Consider the following 22,678-nt stretch of genomic DNA (forward strand, 5'->3'; position numbering starts at 1 on the left):
CATGGTCTTCTCACAGAAAAAGTGTTAATTTCCTGCATTCCCATGAATTTATTTGCATCAATTTGTGCTGCTTCCTCATATTTACACAAAAATTTATATATGGCCTGCAGATCGAAATTAGCTAGTAGCTAAACGTGGTACAATGCATATTTTCTCTTAGAAGATTCATTTTTTCTGTTCATACATGGTCCCTGAAAAATAAAGTGGAAATGGAAGATGAAAATGAAATTCATGCCAGTGATAAATGAATTATGTGGTTTTTGATTAATTGATTAATCGATTAAGTAATTTATTTAAGAACACCTTGGTCTTTAATAACTACGTGGGTGTATAAATTGGGGATTATGTAGACTACAGCTCACCTGCTGAAAAGAGAATACCGAGCAACAATTCCTTGGGATTAGCAACAAAACCAGCCAACGAAATTTATACACAACCTGCTCATTTTGGAGACTCAATACCTGCATTTGCCACAGCAGACTTAGTGGTTTATAAACTCAAATTTAAGAATATTTTTTGTGAGGAAGGATAGAAAAGATTTATGAATGTAGTGAAGGAGGAGAAAGAGGAGTGCTGCATGACTAACGGCTATTAAATGTTTCTTCTTTACAGGCAAAAAAGAAGACAAAGGCAAGAAAGGTAGGCAAACAAATATGCCATCACTGTCTGTGTGAATGAGTTGATGTGAAGGTTGTATTAAACAGCAGAGCTTCAATTTGTTTTTAAAGCTATCTCTGGTTTGATCATCGACTTCTTGTGGTAGTGAACTCCAGAGCATCCATACCTCCATCTGTCCATGCCGAATGTGTCAGCAATAATGTTAACAGTTAATATGTTTTGGCAGTATGGGTGCTGCTGTGCGCTTCTGTGTTCTGTGGAGAATGGAAACTGAGGAGCCACGTAGAAACCAGCTCGTTCCTCATCCTCTTTGACTGGACCCAGTTCTCTTGGTCAAATGTGTGACATCAATGACATTTATGAGGGTCAAAGACTTGAGGCCTTTCCCAGTCTGTGCTCCTGTGAATCATCATTAGTCATGGTCTGAGTACTGTCCCATATTTAAATTTCACAGGATGATGTGGATAGAAATATTTTAGGGCATGAGTCTTAAATTATATTACAAAAATACAGATATCTGATATTTTCCAATTATCCCGTATTAACTTATCAGTTAAAGAATCCACTTAGTTTTGGTTGCTTAAGGCTGTTTAGGTAAGGCTGAAAATCATGGTTACCTTTCCTACAGTTCTTTGAATGAAATCACATGCAGTCTTTATCGGGGCGATCGTGGCTCAAGAGTTGGGAGTTCGCCTTGTAATCGGAAGGTTGCCGGTTCGAGCCCTGGCTTGGACAGTCTCGGTTGTTGTGTCCTTGGGCAAGACACTTCACCCGTTGCCTACTGGTGGTGGTCAGAGGGCCCGGTGGCGCCAGTGTCCGGCAGCCTCACCTCTGTCAGTGCGCCCCAGGGCAGCTGTGGCTACAATGTAGCTTGCCATCACCAGTGTGTGAATGTGTGCGTGAATGGGTGGATGACTGGATATGTAAAGCGCTTTGGGGTCCTTAGGGACTAGTAAAGCGCTATATAAATACAGGCCATTTTACCATTTTACCATTTGAATATTAGACTTTGGAAAATTATCATCTATTGTTGATGTGTAGTTTTATGTACATCATGTCCAATTCACAACAGTTGTCTCGAGGTACTTGGTATTGTAAGGTGAAGACTCTGGGAGAGGTAGCCATCTGCTGCAACCAGTTGGGTGTGAGGTGAAAGAGAGGAGAAAAAGCAGTCTTTAAATAGACAGGACAAAACAGTGGAGAAGAAATGTTCACTGTATCAAGTCCACCAGCATCCTGACCCTACAGCGGTATATTTCAGGGTTGGTTCATGGTGACCACATCTAGCCTTAACTAAGTTTTAAGAGAAAGGAAAATTTGAAGCCTAATTTCAAAAGTAGAAAGGTCTCCTGAACGCAAACTGGCTCCACAGAAGAGACATGATTGGGCCTGACCTTAAAAGACTTCGTGTGGGAGGGAACCAATGGGGAAAAGCTAATGTGAGAGAAATATGATCTCTTTCTCATCCCTGTGAGTACTCTCACTGCACAGGCTTTTCAGGGTTTTTTGGAACAACATACAGAATTGTCCAGCCTAAGAGTATCTGTATCTGATATAATTTCAAGATTTCTATGGACCAATACAATAACCTCAGCCCTGAATTCAGAAGTAGAATTCTGATCTTTATTTTTTGCCTCTAGTTTAATTTATTGATTTATGCCATCTTATTTCATAAATAACTATTATGGGGTATCATCTGCATAACAGCACAACACATTTAATTAGCAACTCAGTGTTCAGTATAACATGAAAAGCTTCTATTTTCTGGGCAGGTTACTTCAATCATCCAACCCCTCAAAAAATACTTTATAATAGGTAGTTCAGTTAGACTCTTGGTTCCTTTGGAGTTTCCCATGGTCCTGACAGATCCTCCTGTCTCCCTGTGGTCCCACATGGTGTAGTGTGTTTGGCCCTGTGGTCTGAGCAGTAGCAGCAGGTGCTCCTGACTCTATGATTAGGCCCAAGAAGATTATTGGGCTTAAGCTTGGCAGCTGCTTTCTTCTTCTGCCTACTGCTGGCTGCCTGCCTGTCCACTAATAACCTTGTTACGAGATGGGATCAGCACCCTCACATATATATATACACACACCTGCAGATATGCTTTCTGAAAGGGGGTTGTTTGATTGTTGGGGTTTCTCTTTATTATTGTGCATTAAAATACACAGCACCTTAAGGTGACTATTGTTGATATTTCGCACAATGTAAATAAAATAAAATTGAATGGAATTTTAAATTTTTATTTAATAGCGTATTAGTGATAAACACTGTTTTCTGAGGGCAGTTTACGAGAGAAAAACGGTTTTGACATTCAAGTGTTTGGATTTCTTTTGTTTGTTCTTTTGATTTCCTGTAGGGGAGAAGAAGGACGGAGCATCCGTGGAGATGCAGCCACTTAATGGTGAGGGAGAACCAGAGAAGAAGAAAAAACACATTGCAAAGAAAGAGAAATCCGTCCTCCAGGGGAAGCTAACTAAGCTGGCTGTGCAGATCGGCAAAGCAGGTACAAACAGAGTGTGATTATTGAGATTTAATTTAGATTTAGAGACCACACATCACTGTGCTCTGAAACACTTAACGTTGATTTTTGACGTGATGTCCATATTTGGCAGACATGGGTTGCTACAGCACGTCGCTCTGGATGTTTGAAATGGGAGAGTTTTGCACCAGATGTCTTTCTGGATGCAACCCAATCGGATCTGTGTCTCCTTACTGGAGATGATCCAGGGATCTTTTACTTGTTAGGCAAATATGTAAAATGACTAGCTGCAAAGCTGCTTTTTTTGTACAAAAATCCTTCAGTGAACGCTCGCATGCAAGGGAAGCTACTAAGATTACGAAGAACAACCACAAACAATAGGAACAAAACAAAGAGTTCTAACAGAACACTAGAATCCATGGCTTTGATGAGAACAACTTATGTGATGATCATGTTGGATGTGATTTATTAAGCATCTCAAAAAAGGAAGTAATTCCTGAAAAATCTCCTTTAATCCAATATTCAAGATCAGAAGTAACAACAAACCTAGATTGCCAAGAGAGTTTCAGAGCAGATGTAAAGTTTTTCTACGTTGCAGCAGACGTCTGACTAATTTTGTAAAGGATGCAAAAACTGCACCTTTGCAGTAGCACTGGCTCACATCCAAAGATTCCAGCAGAAATTAGTTAATCTTTCCTCATGCGAATCACTGTTTATACATTTCCAATTTACAAGTCTTTTAACTTGCGAGTGTCATTTCCGAGAAAGACATTTGTATTCCTGAAGTGTATTTTCACAGAATTTGAACGTTTTTGTTTAAATCTTCCACTTAAAAAGGTTCAAAGGAGTTGTGAAGCTAAAACAACTTGTTTTAAACAAGGACTATATTTTGTCCATAGTGAGTGTGACCACAGCCTGTGGAGCCCTTGCATTGTACATAAAGGATGTGATTATATAGGAGTGACTGTAGAGGAAGAAATGTTTTGTAGATGCTTAATATTTGTCTGGGGGCTGATAAAGCCTGAACATATGAACGCTGTTGTATGCATTTTTAAGATGGTTCAGTGGAAATGAACGCAGATATATAGATCCAGAACAAATTTGAACTTAACTCACTGTTCACTTAATCTGTTATGGTCACAATTAACTCTACAGATGAACTAAAGTCTGTGCCTCTGTTCTCTTCGCTGCCTGTCTTTGCCTTCAGGTCTGTTCATGTCAACTCTCACTGTCATCATCCTCATCACTCGCTTCCTGATCGATACATTCTGCATTCAGGGGGTTGTGTGGCTCCCTGAGTGTGTGCCCATCTACATACAATTTCTGGTCAAGTTCTTCATAATTGGTGTGACGGTGCTTGTGGTAGCTGTACCTGAAGGCCTCCCTCTGGCCGTCACCATCTCCCTAGCCTATTCAGTCAAGGTCTGTTTATTTTCTAAGGGAAATTAAAAAATGTTTGCTATAATAAAACTAACATATTTAGCCTGATGAAACATGCCAGATAGATATTTGATCTATTCTTTTTTTGCAGCACACAGTATTTGTGCAACTTTTACAGAATTATTTATTGTCCACCTCTTTCATTGTAGTAATGACCCGGACTTCAAAAGTAATAATGGAATATTTCAACCCTCGTCAGACAAACTTGGATCAAGCCGAGCTCTTTTGATTGATTCAAAATAAAACCCACAGACTGGTAACATGGCTCTTGTCTTTTATCAGAAAATGATGAAGGACAACAACCTGGTCCGCCACCTGGATGCCTGTGAGACAATGGGCAATGCCACTGCCATATGCTCTGATAAAACGGGCACACTGACTATGAATCGCATGACAGTGGTGCAGGCCTACATCGGGGAACGCTACTACAAAAAGGTGCCAGAGCCAGACCTTATCCCTCCCAAAATCCTGGACCTGCTTGTCCTGGGCATCGGGGTCAACTGCGCCTACACCACCAAGATTATGGTGAGCTGCAAAAATAGCAGTTCATTCAGGAAGCTGAATGGAGTGCAGTGCAGGTTGACTAACACAGCAGTTCAGGACTCATTGGATTACTGTCTCCTGGATCCACTGTATAGCACACAGACAGGAAACCGATTCAGCTACACTATCTATCTATCTATCTATCTATCTATCTATCTATCTATCTATCTATCTATCTATCTATCTATCTATCTATCTATCTATCTATCTATCTATCTATCTATCTATCTATCTATCTATCTATCTATCTATCTATCTATCTATCTATCTATCTATCTATCTATCTATCTATATATATACATACATATGCGTGTGTGTGTGTGTGTGTGTGTATATATATATATATATATATATATATATATATATATATATATATATATATATATATATATATATATATATATATATATATATATATATATATATAGAGTTGACATGAACATATATATATATATACACACATGTATATATATATATATGTGTGTGTGTGTGTGTAAGTGTGTGTGTGCATGTATAATATTCTGAATCGTGATAGAGACCTAGATGTGGTTAGTTATACTTTCAAATAAGACATTATATGTACATTTCTTTTGCTGACATTTTGTTTTCTTTGCTAAAGGTATCACTATAAATTACATCAATTTGTCTGACAATTATTTCAAGCTTAAAAGATCAGCAGCATAGCCTGGGGTTTGGAATCCCCAAGCAGTCGCCTAATGAATGTGAGAGCCTGTGAACTGACAGATAGGTTTAAGTTATCCTTTATTAATCCCTTGGAGAAATTCTTTGACTTTACATTGGGCAGCCAGCTGGTTCTGCCCAGGAAACCAGATATAGCGCTCAGCCTTTGCCATGTTCAGGGCTGTCTTGACAGAAGAACTAAGTACACTAAAAGGCAACAGAAAGCTACCCTTGTGAAAAATTTATAAAATCTTCTATTTACCCTGGAAAACATTATTGCAGGCTCTTTACCTTACTATATAAAGTGCCTTACATAAATAAAACAGAATTAAACTGAAATGAATTAATTTTAATTGAACCTCAGACAGTGATCATTATTTGACTGTCAAGGATGAAATATCTAGTTTACAGCTGCAGCTACAGTTGTATTGATAGTGACAGGCTGTTTTTCTTGTACGTAGAATAGTAAGTTTATTGATATCTAATTGTGCTTAGTTTTCAGACTGAAAACAGTCTAGCATTAAAAATTCATGTGGTTACGTTATAAACATAAAATTTAATTAGAAAGTCCAATAAATGCCAAATTTAACAACAGATAAATACAACTAAATGTGTTTTCTCATACCAGACACTGTATTAAAGACTAGCATGCCACAAGACAACTCTTGAATTTACAGTTTGGCAGGCATGAACTAGTCATTTTTAACCAAAAGTACTAGTTTCAGCACAGTGTGTCCTTAAAAATTTTCAGGAAACTGGATAAGTGGAGGACAAAAGAAAAAGTGTCAACCCTAAAACACCTACAGCAGATGAACAGCATCTGAAAGCCTTTACTGCTGTAAATTACAGCAAAGAACACAACATGGAGGGAAATCAGACACAAGTCATACATAAGCACATATACAAGATAAAAAGGCTATACATGAACTGACTTTTATTTTTAAATTAACTTTAAAACCTTGTTGTTGAAAGTTGTGTATTGAAGCTTTTGATTGTTGCTGTATCATTTCATTATGTGTGCTGTTGTCATATTGTGTACATCAGACTTCTCATTAAAGACTTAACTTCCCGATGTTTCTTCTCACAGCCTCCAGAGAGGGATGGTGGACTCCCTCGCCAGGTGGGAAACAAGACTGAATGTGCCTTACTGGGATTCACCCTCGACCTGCGCCGAGACTATCAGGCCATTCGCAACGAAACTCCCGAGGAGAAACTTTTTAAGGTCTATACCTTCAACTCTGTGAGAAAATCCATGAGCACTGTGCTAAAGAACCATGATGGCAGCTACCGAATGTTCAGCAAGGGTGCCTCTGAGATCCTGCTTAAGAAGTAAGTTTACTGCTTGTACTCACACAGCCGTACACAGTAAGATGATGATCACATGACTATCTCTGTGTTTACAGATGTTGTAAGATCTTGACGGCCAGTGGTGATGTCAAAGTCTTCAAACATCGCGACCGAGATGATCTGGTTAAAAAGGTGGTTGAGCCAATGGCGTCTGAGGGACTGAGGACCATCTGCCTCGCCTACAGAGATTTTCCTGTGTCTGATGGAGAGCCTGACTGGGACAATGAGGCCCACATACTAACAGGTCTCACATGCATCGCTGTAGTTGGCATTGAGGACCCAGTACGACCTGAGGTATGCCAACACAGAGACAGCAGGCAAACCAGTCTTTAGAATATTGGCTATTAGCAAAGATCTGTCTATTTTAACATTATTGTGGCATGTTTAATAAGACAAGGATGCCAAAGTAATTTTACATCGTGGGCCAGCTTTGATCTTAAATGGGCCAAACCAGAGAAACTCCTCTTTCTGTCAGTGTAAACATATTTAACTACACAATTAATCCCATTTAATGTGGAATTTCAACAGAACAACTCAGTTTTTCTACATGATAGAGAAATTCTTTTGTAGTAAATGCAGGAAATCTGTCAGCACAAATAAATATGTAAAATTACACTTTCTATACAATGTCTCTTTCCCCCCCGAGGACCCACTGTAAAAAATAGAAATTTCTAAAGTAGAAAGGGACTTCTCTGTGTTATAATTGATGTTGTTTATCTATTAGTTAATTACTTTGGTGTAATATGAATAGCTGTTGTGGATGTCCTTATCAGAACAAAACACTGTAAAACCAATGAAAATATGGTTAAAAGTCCCAAATCTGCCCTCCCTCAAAATTTCCAAAGCCATCCAGTGGTCTGGTTTGGGGCCTTAGCTGGGTAGATTCTGTCCTATTGTTTGACACCTCTGAGCTAAAGTACAGATGTCTGAAAGACTGGATCATTGGCTACAATAATTCAGAAACTCTGTAGACACCATGGGACCGGTATTTTGTCAGCAACATTTCATTGTTTGTAAAACGATGATTATTGCAAAAACTAGCTGTGAGTCAGTCAGTATTTTTCTTTGTTCGAACCTTTTATTTTTTCAGTGTTCCAATCAAGCTCACGTACTAGATGCATGTTTTTTCTTTTCTTTTGCTCCATAGGTTCCAGAAGCCATCAGAAAGTGCCAGCGGGCTGGAATCACTGTTCGCATGGTGACTGGAGACAATATCAATACTGCCCGTGCAATTGCCATTAAATGTGGCATTTTGCATCCTGGAGATGATTTCCTGTGTTTGGAGGGCAAAGAGTTCAACCGACGCATTCACAATGAAATGGGAGAGGTCAGACAAACATAAAGAAAGAGGATTTGACTGATCAGTAGATGACTGTGAAAATAAGAAAAGTGACACAATAAAAACACAAACATTAGAATGCTGTGTGAGATGTGCATTTATGCATTTACTTACCATTATGGCCTGGCTCACTGTTACAAATGTGATAAGGACTAGTCTATTGGTTTGTTCTCCATTTTTATGCTTCGTGAGCCAACCAGTGCTGCCACTAAGCACCAGTCACACACACTTTTCTTCACTGTCCTTCACTTTAAATCAAAGGTACAGCAGAGTATTTTCATAAAGCCTTTAATAACACAGTTTGTCTGCATTAGTTTGTTTTGCTGCACATTTCACAGTATGAGAAAAACATGATGTCACATGTTAAAAACATGAGAAGAAGAAAGTGTACTTTATTGGTCCCCGTGGGGAAAATCCCTCTCTGCATTTAACCCATTCACTCAGTGAAGCAGTGGGCAGGCACTGGGCGCCCGGGGAGCAGTGTGTAGGGACGGTACCTTGCTCAGGGGTACCTCAGGGTAGCTGTTCAGGGGAATCGAACCCCCGACCTTCCGATCATGGGGCCACCACTCTACCTACTGAGCTATCCCTGCCCCCATGAGGACTTATATGTAAGCTTTAAATTTAACAAATTTCCCACGTGTGAGACTAATAAAGGTTATCTTATCTTATCTTAAATCTCCATTTTATGCCACTGAGCAGTCCTTACCTTATGATCTTCCACTTCTGTCCTGTCTTTCTTTTCTTTCTCCATCTCTGAGTGAAGTTAGCTCTCATTCTCTCCCTGTGAAATACAATCAGCTGGACCTTAAGGCAGCAGAAGCACTGTGTGACAAAATGCACAGACAAACAGTTGATAGAAGCTGCATTTATTTATGCTTGCTACTCTTTTGAAGGGGTAGCAGGACAACTGCAGTTGTTCTGGTGTTGTGCCAAAAACAAAAAAACACTGGCCCACTTTAACCCCTGACCATGGCACAAAGTTTTGCCTCGTTCGTCTCTTTTTATGCAACAAAAAATAACTACTCATGTGAAGTACAGATATATGAAAATTCTATTTAATTACAGTAACAAAGTATTTGTACTTTTTTACTTCCTACCTCTGTAACTTTAATTCAATTTGATTTGATCAACATAGCCTCAGTTAATGATAGTTATCTGAACAACAACAGTTATTCTATGGTATGGTAGAGGCCCTCTCAATGATCTGCTCATCCCCTTGAAAATTGTGAGGAAGCATATGCTGCATCTGGTTGGAAGGTCAGCACAATTAGTCGGACAAACAGTGATTTAAATCAATATTCTGCCGTTAAAACATAGATTTTTTTTTGGTCTTCTCTCTCTTTTTGTTTTGCAGATTGAGCAGGAACGTCTTGATAAGATTTGGCCCAAGCTCCGAGTTCTCGCTCGATCATCTCCAACGGACAAACACACTTTGGTCAAAGGTTAGACACATCTGGATCAAAGAGGGGGGGTGGGGCAGGAGACAGTTAGTGACAAGGGGTAGATTGAACCATTGAGAGAAGGACAATTTATGTTTACAGGAAAATTTGTACACAAGAAGGTTCATTTTGAGTTACATAAATATGAATATTAAAAGCAATAGAAATTAAACCTTACAAAGTAAATATAAGAAAATGTGGAAAGAAATTGAAAGGCAGCTTATGTTAAAGTTGATCCTTTGGCACTGTTAAACATTAGTAAGGTATTAGTAATTATTGAATTCATTATTTGTAAAGCATTTAGTTTTGTAACCAAGCCTCTAAAAGTCAAAAGAAAAGAAAAGCAAACACCCATTTTTAACATTTCATTTATCAGTTACATCCAGATCCAAAGAAATATTGATTAAGCATTCTAAAAACGTAATTTTGAAAATGGATTCTATCAGGAGTAATGCTTTACAAATAATGAATAAAGTATTTACTCATACCTTATTAATGCTCAAAAATGTGTAGTCATTATAACCAGTGTTGGTCAAGTTACTTGAAAAAAGTAATCAGTAACTAATTACTGATTACTTATTTTCAAAAGTAATTAATTACTTAGTTACTTTATAAAAACACGATTTACAACCTGAATAGGTAATAAAGCGATAGATCTTTCAGCCCAATTCTACTTTTTCTACATAATCGAGCCCGTTCTCACTCCCGAGGCGTAACATGTTGACGTTTTGTCACGTCCCGCGGCGTTCCTGAGGAACGCGAAAGGAGACCTTCGGCGTTCTTATGGTACGCGGCGGGTTATGGCTGGAATCCAGTGCAATGACGCTCCCGCGGTAATAGACGTTCCAGCCCTGTATTCCAGCCCTAAACCTAACCTTATCCCTAGCCCTAACCATAACCTTATTCCTGATCTTAACCAGGACTATAATGATGTTAAATAGCGTGTTTCTAAGCGATTTGAAGAAAAAGAGCGAACATGTGTAGATGGAGTCCAGACGGTTCTCATATTTCCTCTTTTTTCCGAGGTCGTCATTTAGGAACGTGGTGGGTAGCCGAAAACGTAATATGTTGACAATTTGTCACCTAGCGTAAAATGTTACGCTTTGGGAGTGAGAACGGGTTGAATCAATCATACAAAATGTAATCAAATGGAAAGGTCCCTTTTTAAAACTTGTTTTATTAGTTGTAATCTTTTAACTTTATGCATCAAGCAAAAATTTTATTATATGCAACATTCTCTGACTGGAAGAAATTTGTTTAATATTTAAACCTATTTTCTGCACATTCCAGCACATAAAATATATTTTGGTGTGTGTTTACACTCACTCTTTCAAATAGATGCAAGTAAAACACAGCAGAAAATAAATAAAGTCACAGACTAGCGGTCCTGTTGCTCTATTTTCACCTGTAAAGCAGGAGTGGCGTAGGCGGAGGTTTACCCTGGTGCAGGTGTGCCGCAGCGGTCAGTGGAAGAATCCGCGAGTTTCTCTGTGAATTTCCCATTACGTCGTAGCACACTCTGTGCTTGCTCGGAAGTTTAGGGGGTTTTTTCGCTGTAAAAAGAAGTTTTCTTCTCACGCACAGCAGACGCTAATGTTTTTGTCACTTTTTATGGAATCAAACTTAAAGTAAGGTCAGTGCTTCCACGCTTTAAACACTGCACGCTCATACTCTCTCCCGCACTCGATATATGATCCACTGTTGATCGGCACACAGCTGTTGCCACGAAGTCGCACTTGCTTACGTCACTGTCATGAGACATTCTCGCAAAAAAAATCACGGTTTTAGTAACGCAGTAACGCAGCGTTCCTACGGGAAAGTAACGGTAATCTAATTACCATTTTTGCAATAGTAATCCCTTACTTTACTCGTTACTTGATAAAAGTAATTCGATTACAGTAACGCGTTACAAGTAATGCGTTACTGCCCATCTCTGATTATAACACATATCACTTGTCTTTTCAGGAATTATTGACAGCACAGTCTTTGAGCAGAGGCAGGTTGTTGCAGTAACTGGAGATGGAACAAATGATGGTCCTGCCCTAAAAAAAGCAGATGTTGGCTTTGCTATGGTAACTTCAGCAGTCATCAAAAGTCAATGTATTTTAACATTTAGTTACATGTTGTTATAGCATTTTTGCAATGGTGTTTAATATTAAATGCTATTAAATATTGAATATTATTTGCACTGATAATAACGATAGGTTCGTAAACTAGCATACATGCTATGATCTGCAGGGCATCGCAGGGACGGATGTGGCTAAGGAGGCGTCTGACATCATCCTGACAGACGATAATTTCAGCAGCATTGTTAAGGCTGTTATGTGGGGCAGGAATGTCTACGACAGCATATCTAAATTCTTGCAGTTCCAGCTCACCGTCAATGTGGTTGCTGTCATTGTGGCCTTTACCGGAGCCTGCATCACCCAGGTCAGAGCCACCTGAAAACCTCCACTGTCTATCTGTGACTGACTTTAACCATATGTACTGTACATTTATTTAGCTAAATTTTAAAATGCAATTTTCTTGGAATTTCTGTAAATACTTTGGAGTAAAATGGCTAAAACCCAACTGGGTCTGCATAAATATAGAGGGTGAACCCCACTGCATTAAGTGGGACAGTTCTTGGTGCATGAAATATCATTTCTTTGATGAAGAATGACCCAGAGCTTGAGAGTGAGAGATACTAGCTAAATATAATTGTGTTTACCTCAATGTATGCTCAGCACTCGAGTTCTGGAACCAGTCGCTTGGAGAAGCTTTGTACTTTATTCAGCTCTGGACTGGAGGTGGAGACTATGTATATTTGTATATCCCAGTTTAGTGGGCAGTCACTAAACTGGGACAAGTTGCTGTGTGTGAGATAGAAAGAAAGTGGTTGTGTACCATTGGGTTGTTAAATGGTTGTTAAATCATTTCTGCCAATATAGTTAATGAGAGCTCAGAGTATTTTTGAATCCCTGGGTGGGGTCCTGGAAGGTGCCCCTACTGGGGACTCCATTGTCCTGCGGGTGGACCTTAATGCTTATTTGGGTAATGACTGTGACTTCTGTAAGGGTGTGACAGGGAGGAATGGCCTGCTGGATCTGAACCCAAGTGGTGCTGTTATTGGACTTCTGTGCCTAGCTAATATCATGTCTAACTATGTGGGTGCTTTTAAGTGCACCTTGCACCAGGAATTGCGATCATAAGCCATAGCTCTCATCTGGGGTAAGGGATGGGTGGGGCTCAGGAGGTAGAGCAGGTCATTTACTAATTGGAAGATTGGTGGATTGATACCTGGCTGTTGCAGTTGGCATACCAAAGTATCCTTGGGCAAGATACTTAACACTGTTTTTTCTGATATGTTCATTAAAATGTGAATGTATATGAACATTAGAAAGCACTCAGACATAGAAAAGGTGCTTGTGTGAATAGATTAACAAGAGTATCCAGAGCCAGAAGTATCCCATACGTCCTGTATAACTGGATATATTATATAGGAGATGTAAGCATAAGAAAGAGCCCTTTGTCACTTGTACTCTTTGTAACCTTTATGGAAAGAATTTCTAAGTGCAGCCAAGTATCAGACATGGCCAGTTCCATTTTGCAGATGGTACAATTCTATTACTCTTACTGAACACTACCTGGGTCAATACCTTGCAGTGAGTATAAAGTGACTGGGGTGACAATTAGCACATCAAATTCTGAGACCAATGGTTCTCAGCTGGAGAGCCTCCTCTGGGTAAATGCACTGCACCTCTTATATAGTGCTAGTTCTACTCTATTTGAGCACTCAAAGCACTTTATACAACTTGCCTTATTCACCCATTCACACAAGTACTTTCTTTGTAAGCTCTTTCTATCTAACATTCACACAGCAACTTGGGGTTAGTTTCTTTGGCATGCAGACTGAAGCAGACAGGGATTGGACCACCAGGGATTGGACCCACTCTGTCTCCTGAGCTACAGCCTCCCCAGAGGAGTTCAAGTATCTTGGGCTCTTGTTTACAGGCGAAGAAATAAAAGAGTGGGAAGTGGACTGAAAAACAGGTGTAGCATCTGCAATGTTGTAGATGCCTATTGCCTGTTGTGGTGAAGCATGTGACTGCAGAGTGCAATAACATTCTTACCCTGCCCCATGGACACAAACTATGGACGGTGTCAAAAAGAATGAGATCATAGATTTAAGTGGGAAATTAGCTTTCCCTGAAGGGTGTCTGGGATCTCCCTTAGAGATGTAGTGAAGTGTTCAGTCATTTGTGAGGGACTCAGAGTACAGCTACTACTAATCCACAATAAAAGAAGGATGATGACCTTGGGGCAGACCCCTGACATACTGGTGGTTTGGACTGTGTCTGCCACATATGTGCAGCCACATATAAAATATAACATATAAAATATAGCATATATCGCATTTTACATCATAAATTCAGAATGAGAAGATTTTGAGGTATGGTTTTTACAATTGAGGTTTATGGTTTTGTGTATTTTAGTGCATATTTATTCGTGACTTAGTGACCGTTGTGTATAATTTTGGTCAGGCAAGCTTGTTTTAAATGTCCTATAGAAATAAGTACAGAAGTACTTGAGTTGACTTTATTTTGACTTCAACAACCAGACGAGATCACTTGAAAATGATTCAGGCAAACTGGGTGAACATTTTATTTTGGTTGGATGAGTAGAAATTAGTAGACATGATATTACTTCCATGCACCTATCAGAGTTTAGCAACGTTTAAAGCTTAAGTTATTGCAGAGATGGTTATGGGTTTACAACGTGAGTTCTAAACTACTAAAGGCATTGGAACCTCTTGAATGTTGAATGCTTACATGAAGAACATCACAATCAATATCCTTCCCGAGAATTGTCTAAGGAGCTTGGAAAGAAAATTCCTGAGAATTAACAAACTAAATTCTCAATACCAATTCCCATCCTAATATTTTTAATTAATGCTTTGTGTATATAATCAAAACCATAATTTGAAATTCTGTTTGTAAATGTTTATTCATAGGTGCCTTTTCTGTCTGTTTATGCTTTTTGGATTTAACGGATGATTTTCCTCTTCTAAATACCATACAAAAAATGTTTCCAGGACTCTCCTCTGAAAGCTGTGCAGATGTTATGGGTGAACCTCATCATGGACACATTTGCTTCGCTGGCCCTTGCCACGGAGCCACCGACTGAGGCACTGCTGCTCAGGAACCCATACGGCCGCAAGAAGCCGCTCATCTCCCGCACCATGATGAAGAACATTCTGGGACATGGCGTCTACCAGCTGACCATAATCTTCACCCTACTCTTTGCTGGTCAGTGAACACATCACACAAGACCAGTTTTACCCTTCTTTGTTAGGGTCGCCATATTAGGAGATTTTATAGTACATGGCCCCGTCCATAATTCTGGCTGGTTTGTAGGGTATGAAATACTTATTTCACTTAATGACATGCACATTAATTTATAACTTAAGGTGACTGCAACAATAGTGGTGACACAGCGTAAGTCAAATCAGGACCAATCAAAATGGGAAAGATACAGATACAGGTGTAAATACACCCAAGTTATCCTGAGGAAGCAGTTTGATCCAGATTGTTTGGGTACATATGACCATATTCTTTTAACAATGTATAAAGGTGATCTGGGCACTTTATTACTGCACAAGCAATAATAAAGTGCAGTAAGATGAATGACTTGGTTTAATTTTGGGTCAGGTTGCGGGTCTGGTAATAATCAGAATCAGAATCAGAATCAGAATCAGAATACTTTATTGATCCCTGGGGGAAATTATTTTTTGTTACAGTGCTCCATTTTAAACCAACATTAAGACAAGACAGACAATACGCTAACTAAGAATAGTACAATATATACATACCGTAAATGTCGGGCTATAAGCCGCTACTTTTTGCACAAGCTTTGAACCCTGCGGCTTTTAGTCAGGTGCGGCTTTTCTATGGATTGTCCGTGATTTTTGTCATATCGTAAGACGATTTGTTTTGTGTGTTCCGCTGTTGTACGGCACTACGTTGCCTGGCGGAAGGATCGGGGTTCAAGAGTGGTATGTTAGTCACATGTCCGTCCGCCAGGCAACGTAGTGCCGTACGAAGTAGCGCGAAAAACAAACTTCAAAGTAGCGCTACGCGTTCAGCGGGAGTCGTGGATGATGAGCGGCGATAAACTTGCAAGTTATGCCCAAAAAGCAAGTTATGCCCAACTCCACCGGTGGATTCTGACAGCGTGGAAAAGTGTGAAAACATCCACGATCACCAACGGATTTTGAAGGGCTGGACTGCTGCATGATGGAGAGGAGGACACCGCCACGGCCCTTCTGAGGCTGTTCGACTCTGACACTGACAATGAGGATTTCTTTGGTTTTGAAAGTGACAACGAAGGAGAGAAGAAGAGTGGATGACGAAGCCATCATGAGCCTGTTTGTATCCGACACTGGAGAAGAGGACTTTGGTGGTTTTAGTGCGTAGGAAGAAGAGAAAGATGGTGGTGAATGACTGACTTTTCTTCTTGTTAAAGCTGTGTCACTGCACCTGAGCCTAAAAGGTAGGCCGAATCTATTGTTCTGGTGTGCTGTAGGTTATTGTTATGTACTACATGTGCAAATATGTACCCATAACTTGTTTTTCAAAATATTAATAAAAGTGATGTCTCCAAACAGCCATCTCTTTCCTGACAATTCCCTTTGTGCATATTCTCTTACATATGATAAGTCAACATTGAAACACCTGCGGCTTTTGGTCAGGTGCGGCTAATGTATGTACAAAACAGGATTTTCCCCTGATTTTAGCTTGTGCGGCTAATATTCAGGTGCGCTTTGTAGTCCGGGAAATACGGTATATATACATACATACATACATAAGTCACTTATAAATAAATATTTGGAAAAGAAACATGTGTAGTTGTAGCAGCAAACAGTGTGTTAAGTGGATGCGTTGTACAGGGAGATGGCCACAGGCAGGAATGATTTCCTGTGTCGTTCAGTGGTGCTTTTCGGTAATCTCAGTCTCTCACTGAACGAGCTCCTGTGACTGACCAACATGTCATGGAGTGGGTGGGAGGTGTTATCCAACATTGTCTTTATCTTGGACAGCATCCGCCTCTCCGACACCACCTTGAGGGAGTCCAGCTCCATCCCCACAACATTGCTGGCCTTACGGATCAGTTTATTAAGTCTGTTGGCATCTGCGACCCTCAGCCTGCTCCCCCAGCATGCAACAGCATAGAGGATCGCACTGGCCACAACAGACTCATAGAAAATCCTCAGCATTTTCTGGCAGATGTTGAAGGACCTCAGTCGCCTCAAAAAATAGAGACGACTCTGGCCCTTCCTGTAAAGTGCTGTGGTGTTTTTAGCCCAGTCCAGTTTATTGTCAATGTGTACTCCAAGGTATTTATAGTCCTCCACAATGTCAACACTGACCCCCTGGATTGAAACAGGGGTCAAGTGTTTCCTGGTCTTCCTGAAGTCCACGATCAGTTCCTTGGTCTTTGCCACGTTGAGCTGCAGATGATTCTGCTCACACCACGTGACAAAGGAGTCGACCACAGCCCGGTACTCTGTCTCATCATCCCTGCTGATGCATCCAACCACCGCAGAGTCATCAGAAAACTTCTGAAGATGGCAGGTCTCTGTGCAGTGGCTGAAGTCTGTGGTGTAGAGGGTGAAGAGGAAGGGGGAGAGGACAGTCCCCTGTGGTGCCCCTGTGTTGCTAATCACCTTGTCAGACACACACTGTGGGAGACGTACATATTGTGGTCTTCCTGTCAGGTAATCAACAATCCAGGACACCAGAGAAGCATCCACCTGCATCGCTGCTAACTTATCACCCAGGAGGGTCGGCCTGATGGTGTTGAAAGCACTGGAAAAGTCAAAAAACATGACCCTCACAGTGCTCGCTGGTTGGTCCAGATGGGTGTAGACACGATTGAGCAGGTAGATGATGGCGTCCTCTGTTCCGAGACGAGGCTGATAAGCGAACTGAAGGGGATCCAGATGTGGTCTTACTATGGGTCGCAGCTGGTCCAGGATGAGCCTTTCCAGGGTCTTCATGATGTGGGAGGTCAGTGCCACGGGCCTGTAATCCTGGGGGCCACTGGGACGAGGCGTCTTTGGTACAGGGACGAGGCATGATGTCTTCCACATCACCGGGACCCTCTGCAGACTCAGACTCAGCATAAACAGTTTATGAAAGACTCCACACAGCTGGGGGGCACAGGTCTTGAGGACAAGGGGACTCACTCCGTCTGGTCCAGCAGACTTGCCTGAGTGAAGTCTCCTCATTTGCATCTCAACCTGGTATTGAGTGAAGGTGATGGGTGCGGGAGGGGTGTCAGGAATCTCACAGGAGGCAACATGTGAAGAGAGAGGCTGGCACAGTGGTGTGGCTCTGGATTCCAGGCTGACTGCAGGTGAGGTTGTGGGGGTGGGAGCAGACACTGTGGTGTCGAATCTATTGAAAAACAGATTCAACTCGTCGGCTCTATTCTCACCTCCCTCAGCTCCCCTGCTGTTGGTTGGCCTGAATCCAGTGATGGTCTTCATGCCCCTCCACACCTCTCTCATGCTGTTCTGCTGGAGTTTCCACTCCAGCTTCCTCCTGTAATTGTCCTTAGCCTCTCTGATCTTGTCCTTTAGTAACACCTGGATCTTCCTCACCTCCTCTTTGTTGCCCCCTCTGAAAGCCCTCTTCTTGTTGTTGAGGAGGGCTTTGATGTCCTTAGTCACCCACGGCTTGTTATTTGGGTAACAATGAACAGTCTGAGCTGGAACAATGGAGTCGGTGCAGAAAGTTATGTAGTCTGTGATACACTCAGTAAGCCCATTGATGTCCTCGGCGTGAGGCTCACAGAGTGTTTCCCAGTCGGTCACCTCGAAACAGCCCTGTAGTTCCGCTATTGCCTCCTCTGACCACCTCCTAACAGTCCTGGTGGTCACAGGTTCCCTCCTCACAATTGGCACATAGCGGGGGGTGAGGTGAATCTGACCTACCAAGTGGGGGGAGGGAGGAGGAGCTGTATGCATCCTTGACGTTAGCATACAGTAAGTCTAAAGTTTTCTCTCCCCTGGTGGGACAGTCCACATATTGTTTGAATGTTGGTAGTGTATTGTCCAGTGATACATGGTTGAAGTCACCCGAGATCACAATAAAGGCACTCGGGTGCTGAGTCTGTAGCCGAGCTATGGCAGAGTGGATAGTGTCACATGCAGCTGTGGGGTTAGCAGAGGGGGGAACATAGACAGCCACCAAGATGACGTGAGAGAATTCCCTGGGTAAATAATACGGCCTGAGTCCAACAGCACACAGTTCAGTGTCCGGGCAACAAATCCTTTCTTTGACTGTTATGTTGGCAGGGTTACACCACCGGTTGTTAACTAAAACAGCAAGCCCACCTCCTTTACGCTTACCGCTAGCGATGCTGTCCCTGTCCGCCCGAACAGTGTGGAAGCCTTCCACGGAAGCATTCTCATCGGGAATGACCTGGTGCAGCCATGATTCGGTGAAACACATCAGGCTACACTCTCGGTATTCCCTCTGACTCCGTACCAGTGCTGAGAGCTCGTCGATTTTAATTGCCAACGATCGCACATTTCCCATCACGATAGACGGCAGACACGGTTTAAACCTCCTCCTCGCTTCGAGCCTCCGCTGTCTCACCGTCACCTTTTTTCTTCTCTTCTGTCCTTGACCTCTGCATCCCCGATGTGTTTTCCTCCAAATTTCAGCTGGTACTTCTGCGGGCCTGGCCAGCGAGCCGGCCGGCATCAGGGCGATCAGCTGATCTCTGGAGTAAACAGTCCGTGCGTGTAGGAGATGTGCCGCGGTCCCGTTCCATGATAAAAGTAACAGTTCCACGGCCACCAGAAGAACAAAAACTCTCTCAATCCACATGATTGAGTAAGAGATAGAAAACGGAGGAAAATACAAGTCAGAAAAAAAAAAGAATACGTAAGAAAAAAGAGCTAAACTAAGAGAAAAGCAGGAGCGACTGTAACAGGCTGCACGCTGGTTGGCGCATGCGCACAATAATAACTGGATTATTAGTTCTATTATTATTAGTTCCATAACCCGACTGTAGTTGGTGGGTTGGTAGGTGCGGAAGGATATAACAGGACAGCTTTTGCTAATGGAAGTAATGCATTAATAATGCATGTTTATTTGCATACAGAACATGAATGTCAGCTTCAGTTCCAAATGTGAAGATACCTTCCAATGCCAGGTGTGAACTGACACACTTAGGGCTCTCCACGTGTGATCAGATCAGCCAAGATGAATGTTGATGCTGAGTGTTTATCACAGCACTCCCTTCAGTCACACATCTTTGTACTGTATTTTACATTACGTCCATATATGTAATAATCTTGTGTCTTTTTGTAGTTTGTTGTCCTTGTAAACAAACTTTACGAAAGCTGATTCTTAAAGGGATTTTAATAGGTTTTGTGTGGCAAATGTCACTAAAGTATTGCTTGAAAATGTCTTAGTATTTACTTTTTTTTTTTTTAAATTAACATTTTTGAAAAATATACAGACTTCATGTTCAGTGACCTTTGATCCTCCTTACAGGTGAGACGCTGTTTGACATCGACAGTGGCAGGAATGCCCCGCTTCACGCCCCGCCCTCTGAGCACTATACCATCGTGTTCAATACTTTTGTCCTCATGCAGATCTTCAATGAGTTTAATGCCCGCAAGATCCATGGAGAGAGAAACGTTTTTGAGGGTGTCTTCAGAAACCCCATCTTCTGCTCCATCATCTTCGGAACCTTCGTCTCACAGGTAACCCTGGAAAAAAGAAGTCGTCAGCCTGTTCAGGCTCGATGGAATTAAAAGAATTTTCATATAATGTTGTTGCTCTGTCCTCTTGTAGTTCATAATTGTACAGTTTGGAGGTAAACCTTTTAGCTGTGTGGACCTAACCCTTGAGCAATGGCTTTGGTGCATCTTCTTGGGCCTCGGCAGTCTGCTGTGGGGACAGGTAAGAAACTGTTTTTGCTAAAATGAAATTTTTTTAAATTGATTGCTGTTACGATTATTTAAAAAGAAAGTACACTTTTTTATTTCTAAGGTTTTTTGTATCAGGACATTGTCATGGTCCTGGGTCATTTGACCCAGCGTTTTGAGTTTTCCTGTGTTTTTGTTATTTTGTATTATGATCTATGTATACTGTAAGTTCTCGTTGCTAGTCTTAAGTTTATTTCCATAGTGCTTGGTTATCCTGTTTTGAGTTTTTTATGGTCCCAGTTAGGGATGGGGATCGTTTAGGTTTTATCCGATACCGGTGCCAAATTGGTACTTTTGAAACGGTGCCGGTGCTTAAACGGTGCTCGAACCGGTGCTTAAAGAATGGAGAACACAAACTTTGTCCAAAAACCTCTCATGTTCAGCTGTTTTTTTTGTAAAAAGATAACAATGTTAGCCTTTTCTGCAGCTATGGGGCATATATGGCATCACTCTTGGCTGGAAGCAGTGCTTAAACAATGGAAAAAACACAAACTTTGTCCAAAAACCTCTCATGTTTAGCTGTTTCCCACTTTTTCTTTGGTCATTTTTGCCTTTTTGGCCGGGGTGAAGGGAGTATCTGCCATCAAACAAGAAGACAGCCGCATGTAACTACGACGGTGTTTGCTAGTTCACCTTACATGCATTAATTTAATAACGTGGTTAGCCTACTCAACGTAAATTACACACGAACAACATGAAGCTACTCACACAGAGAAGAACGGCTGCTGCTGCATCATCATCCTCATCATTTCTGCTACACTGGCAGGGCTAGGGGCCAGGACTCTATTCTTCGGGTTTTTGGGGGATGTTGCTCCGGGTCCGATAACTGGCAACCCACCCGACGTGCACGGTGTGAGGTCTCGCAGCAAGCTATCAAATACGGCGCATTTCTCGGCTTTTAAAAAAAACGCTATGCGTCGCCAGCTGTTTAATCGGATTCGAGGTGTTGCCTCCTTTGACAGTATCACAGTATCAGCTTAAAGCACTTGTTGCAGGCTGCTGAGTTTGCATATTTTGCTGTGAAGTACAGCCAGATTTTTGACCGCTTCGCCTTGGGCATTTTTAATCTGTAGCTCTGCTCTAACAGAACGTACGTACCTGGCCCCGCCTACTATCCTCGGAAACGTAAAATGATTGGCTAGAATCTAAAGTGTATCACAGCTCAGGAAAAAAAAGCACCGAAATAAAGCACCGAAATGTGCGCTGCTTTTCGGTCTGGTTACTACCGTTTATGTCAGAACCGGTGCCATCATGGCACCGGACACCGGTACCCATCCCTAGTCCCAGTTTAGTTCCTTGATTATTTAATATTTTTCCCTTGTGTCGTTGCCCTCTGTGTCTCCCTCTGTGCATTTGTGTTTATGTGTTTGTATGCGTTCTTGTGCCTTATTTCCCCTCCTTGTGTTTTATTCCATAATTTTTATCCATCCTCCACTCCTGTGTCATGTTCCCCAGTTTCCTGTTTTATTGTGAAGGTCTCGTGTTCCCATGTTCAGCGTATTTTATTTTGCTTCCCCTGTGGCGTCATGTTCATTTGTAGCAGCTGTGTTCCTTGCGGGTCCTCACTTCCCCCGTTATCCTTCTATGTATTTATCTCAGCATCTCGCTCAGTCCTGTGTTGCGATCTCCCTCATGGTTGTGTGTCTCTCCTTTCTCCCAGTTTAGTTTTTGTATTGCTGGGAATAAAGCTGTGTTGTTTTTGGTTTTTTTTCCAATTTTCTCCGTGTATCTGCATAATCTGTAATCTGGTCCTCAGTTGGTTTAAAAAATTATTTAAATACAAACTTGACGAAGAACAGCGATAC

General features: G+C 41.4%; 1 protein-coding gene across 1 annotated transcript in view; it reads left to right on the plus strand.

Moving 5' to 3' along the window:
• Positions 1-22,678, plus strand: part of LOC146665385 (plasma membrane calcium-transporting ATPase 1-like) — a 34,802-nt gene that overhangs the window by 8,426 nt on the left and 3,698 nt on the right. The window contains exons 7-19 of the mRNA XM_085411139.1: positions 613-639; positions 2,972-3,118; positions 4,302-4,516; positions 4,817-5,059; positions 6,846-7,087; positions 7,162-7,399; positions 8,253-8,432; positions 9,802-9,889; positions 11,852-11,958; positions 12,125-12,316; positions 14,961-15,174; positions 20,437-20,648; positions 20,740-20,847. Of these exons, the coding sequence (XP_085267265.1) occupies positions 613-639; positions 2,972-3,118; positions 4,302-4,516; positions 4,817-5,059; positions 6,846-7,087; positions 7,162-7,399; positions 8,253-8,432; positions 9,802-9,889; positions 11,852-11,958; positions 12,125-12,316; positions 14,961-15,174; positions 20,437-20,648; positions 20,740-20,847 (2,213 nt within the window). The remainder of the gene's footprint in view (positions 1-612; positions 640-2,971; positions 3,119-4,301; positions 4,517-4,816; positions 5,060-6,845; positions 7,088-7,161; positions 7,400-8,252; positions 8,433-9,801; positions 9,890-11,851; positions 11,959-12,124; positions 12,317-14,960; positions 15,175-20,436; positions 20,649-20,739; positions 20,848-22,678) is intronic.

The sequence above is a fragment of the Rhamphochromis longiceps genome, linkage group LG7, assembly GCF_057381845.1.
Source record: "Rhamphochromis longiceps isolate RC_006_pf linkage group LG7, R_longiceps_female_GT1.1, whole genome shotgun sequence".
NCBI classification, from domain to species: Eukaryota; Metazoa; Chordata; class Actinopteri; order Cichliformes; family Cichlidae; genus Rhamphochromis; species Rhamphochromis longiceps.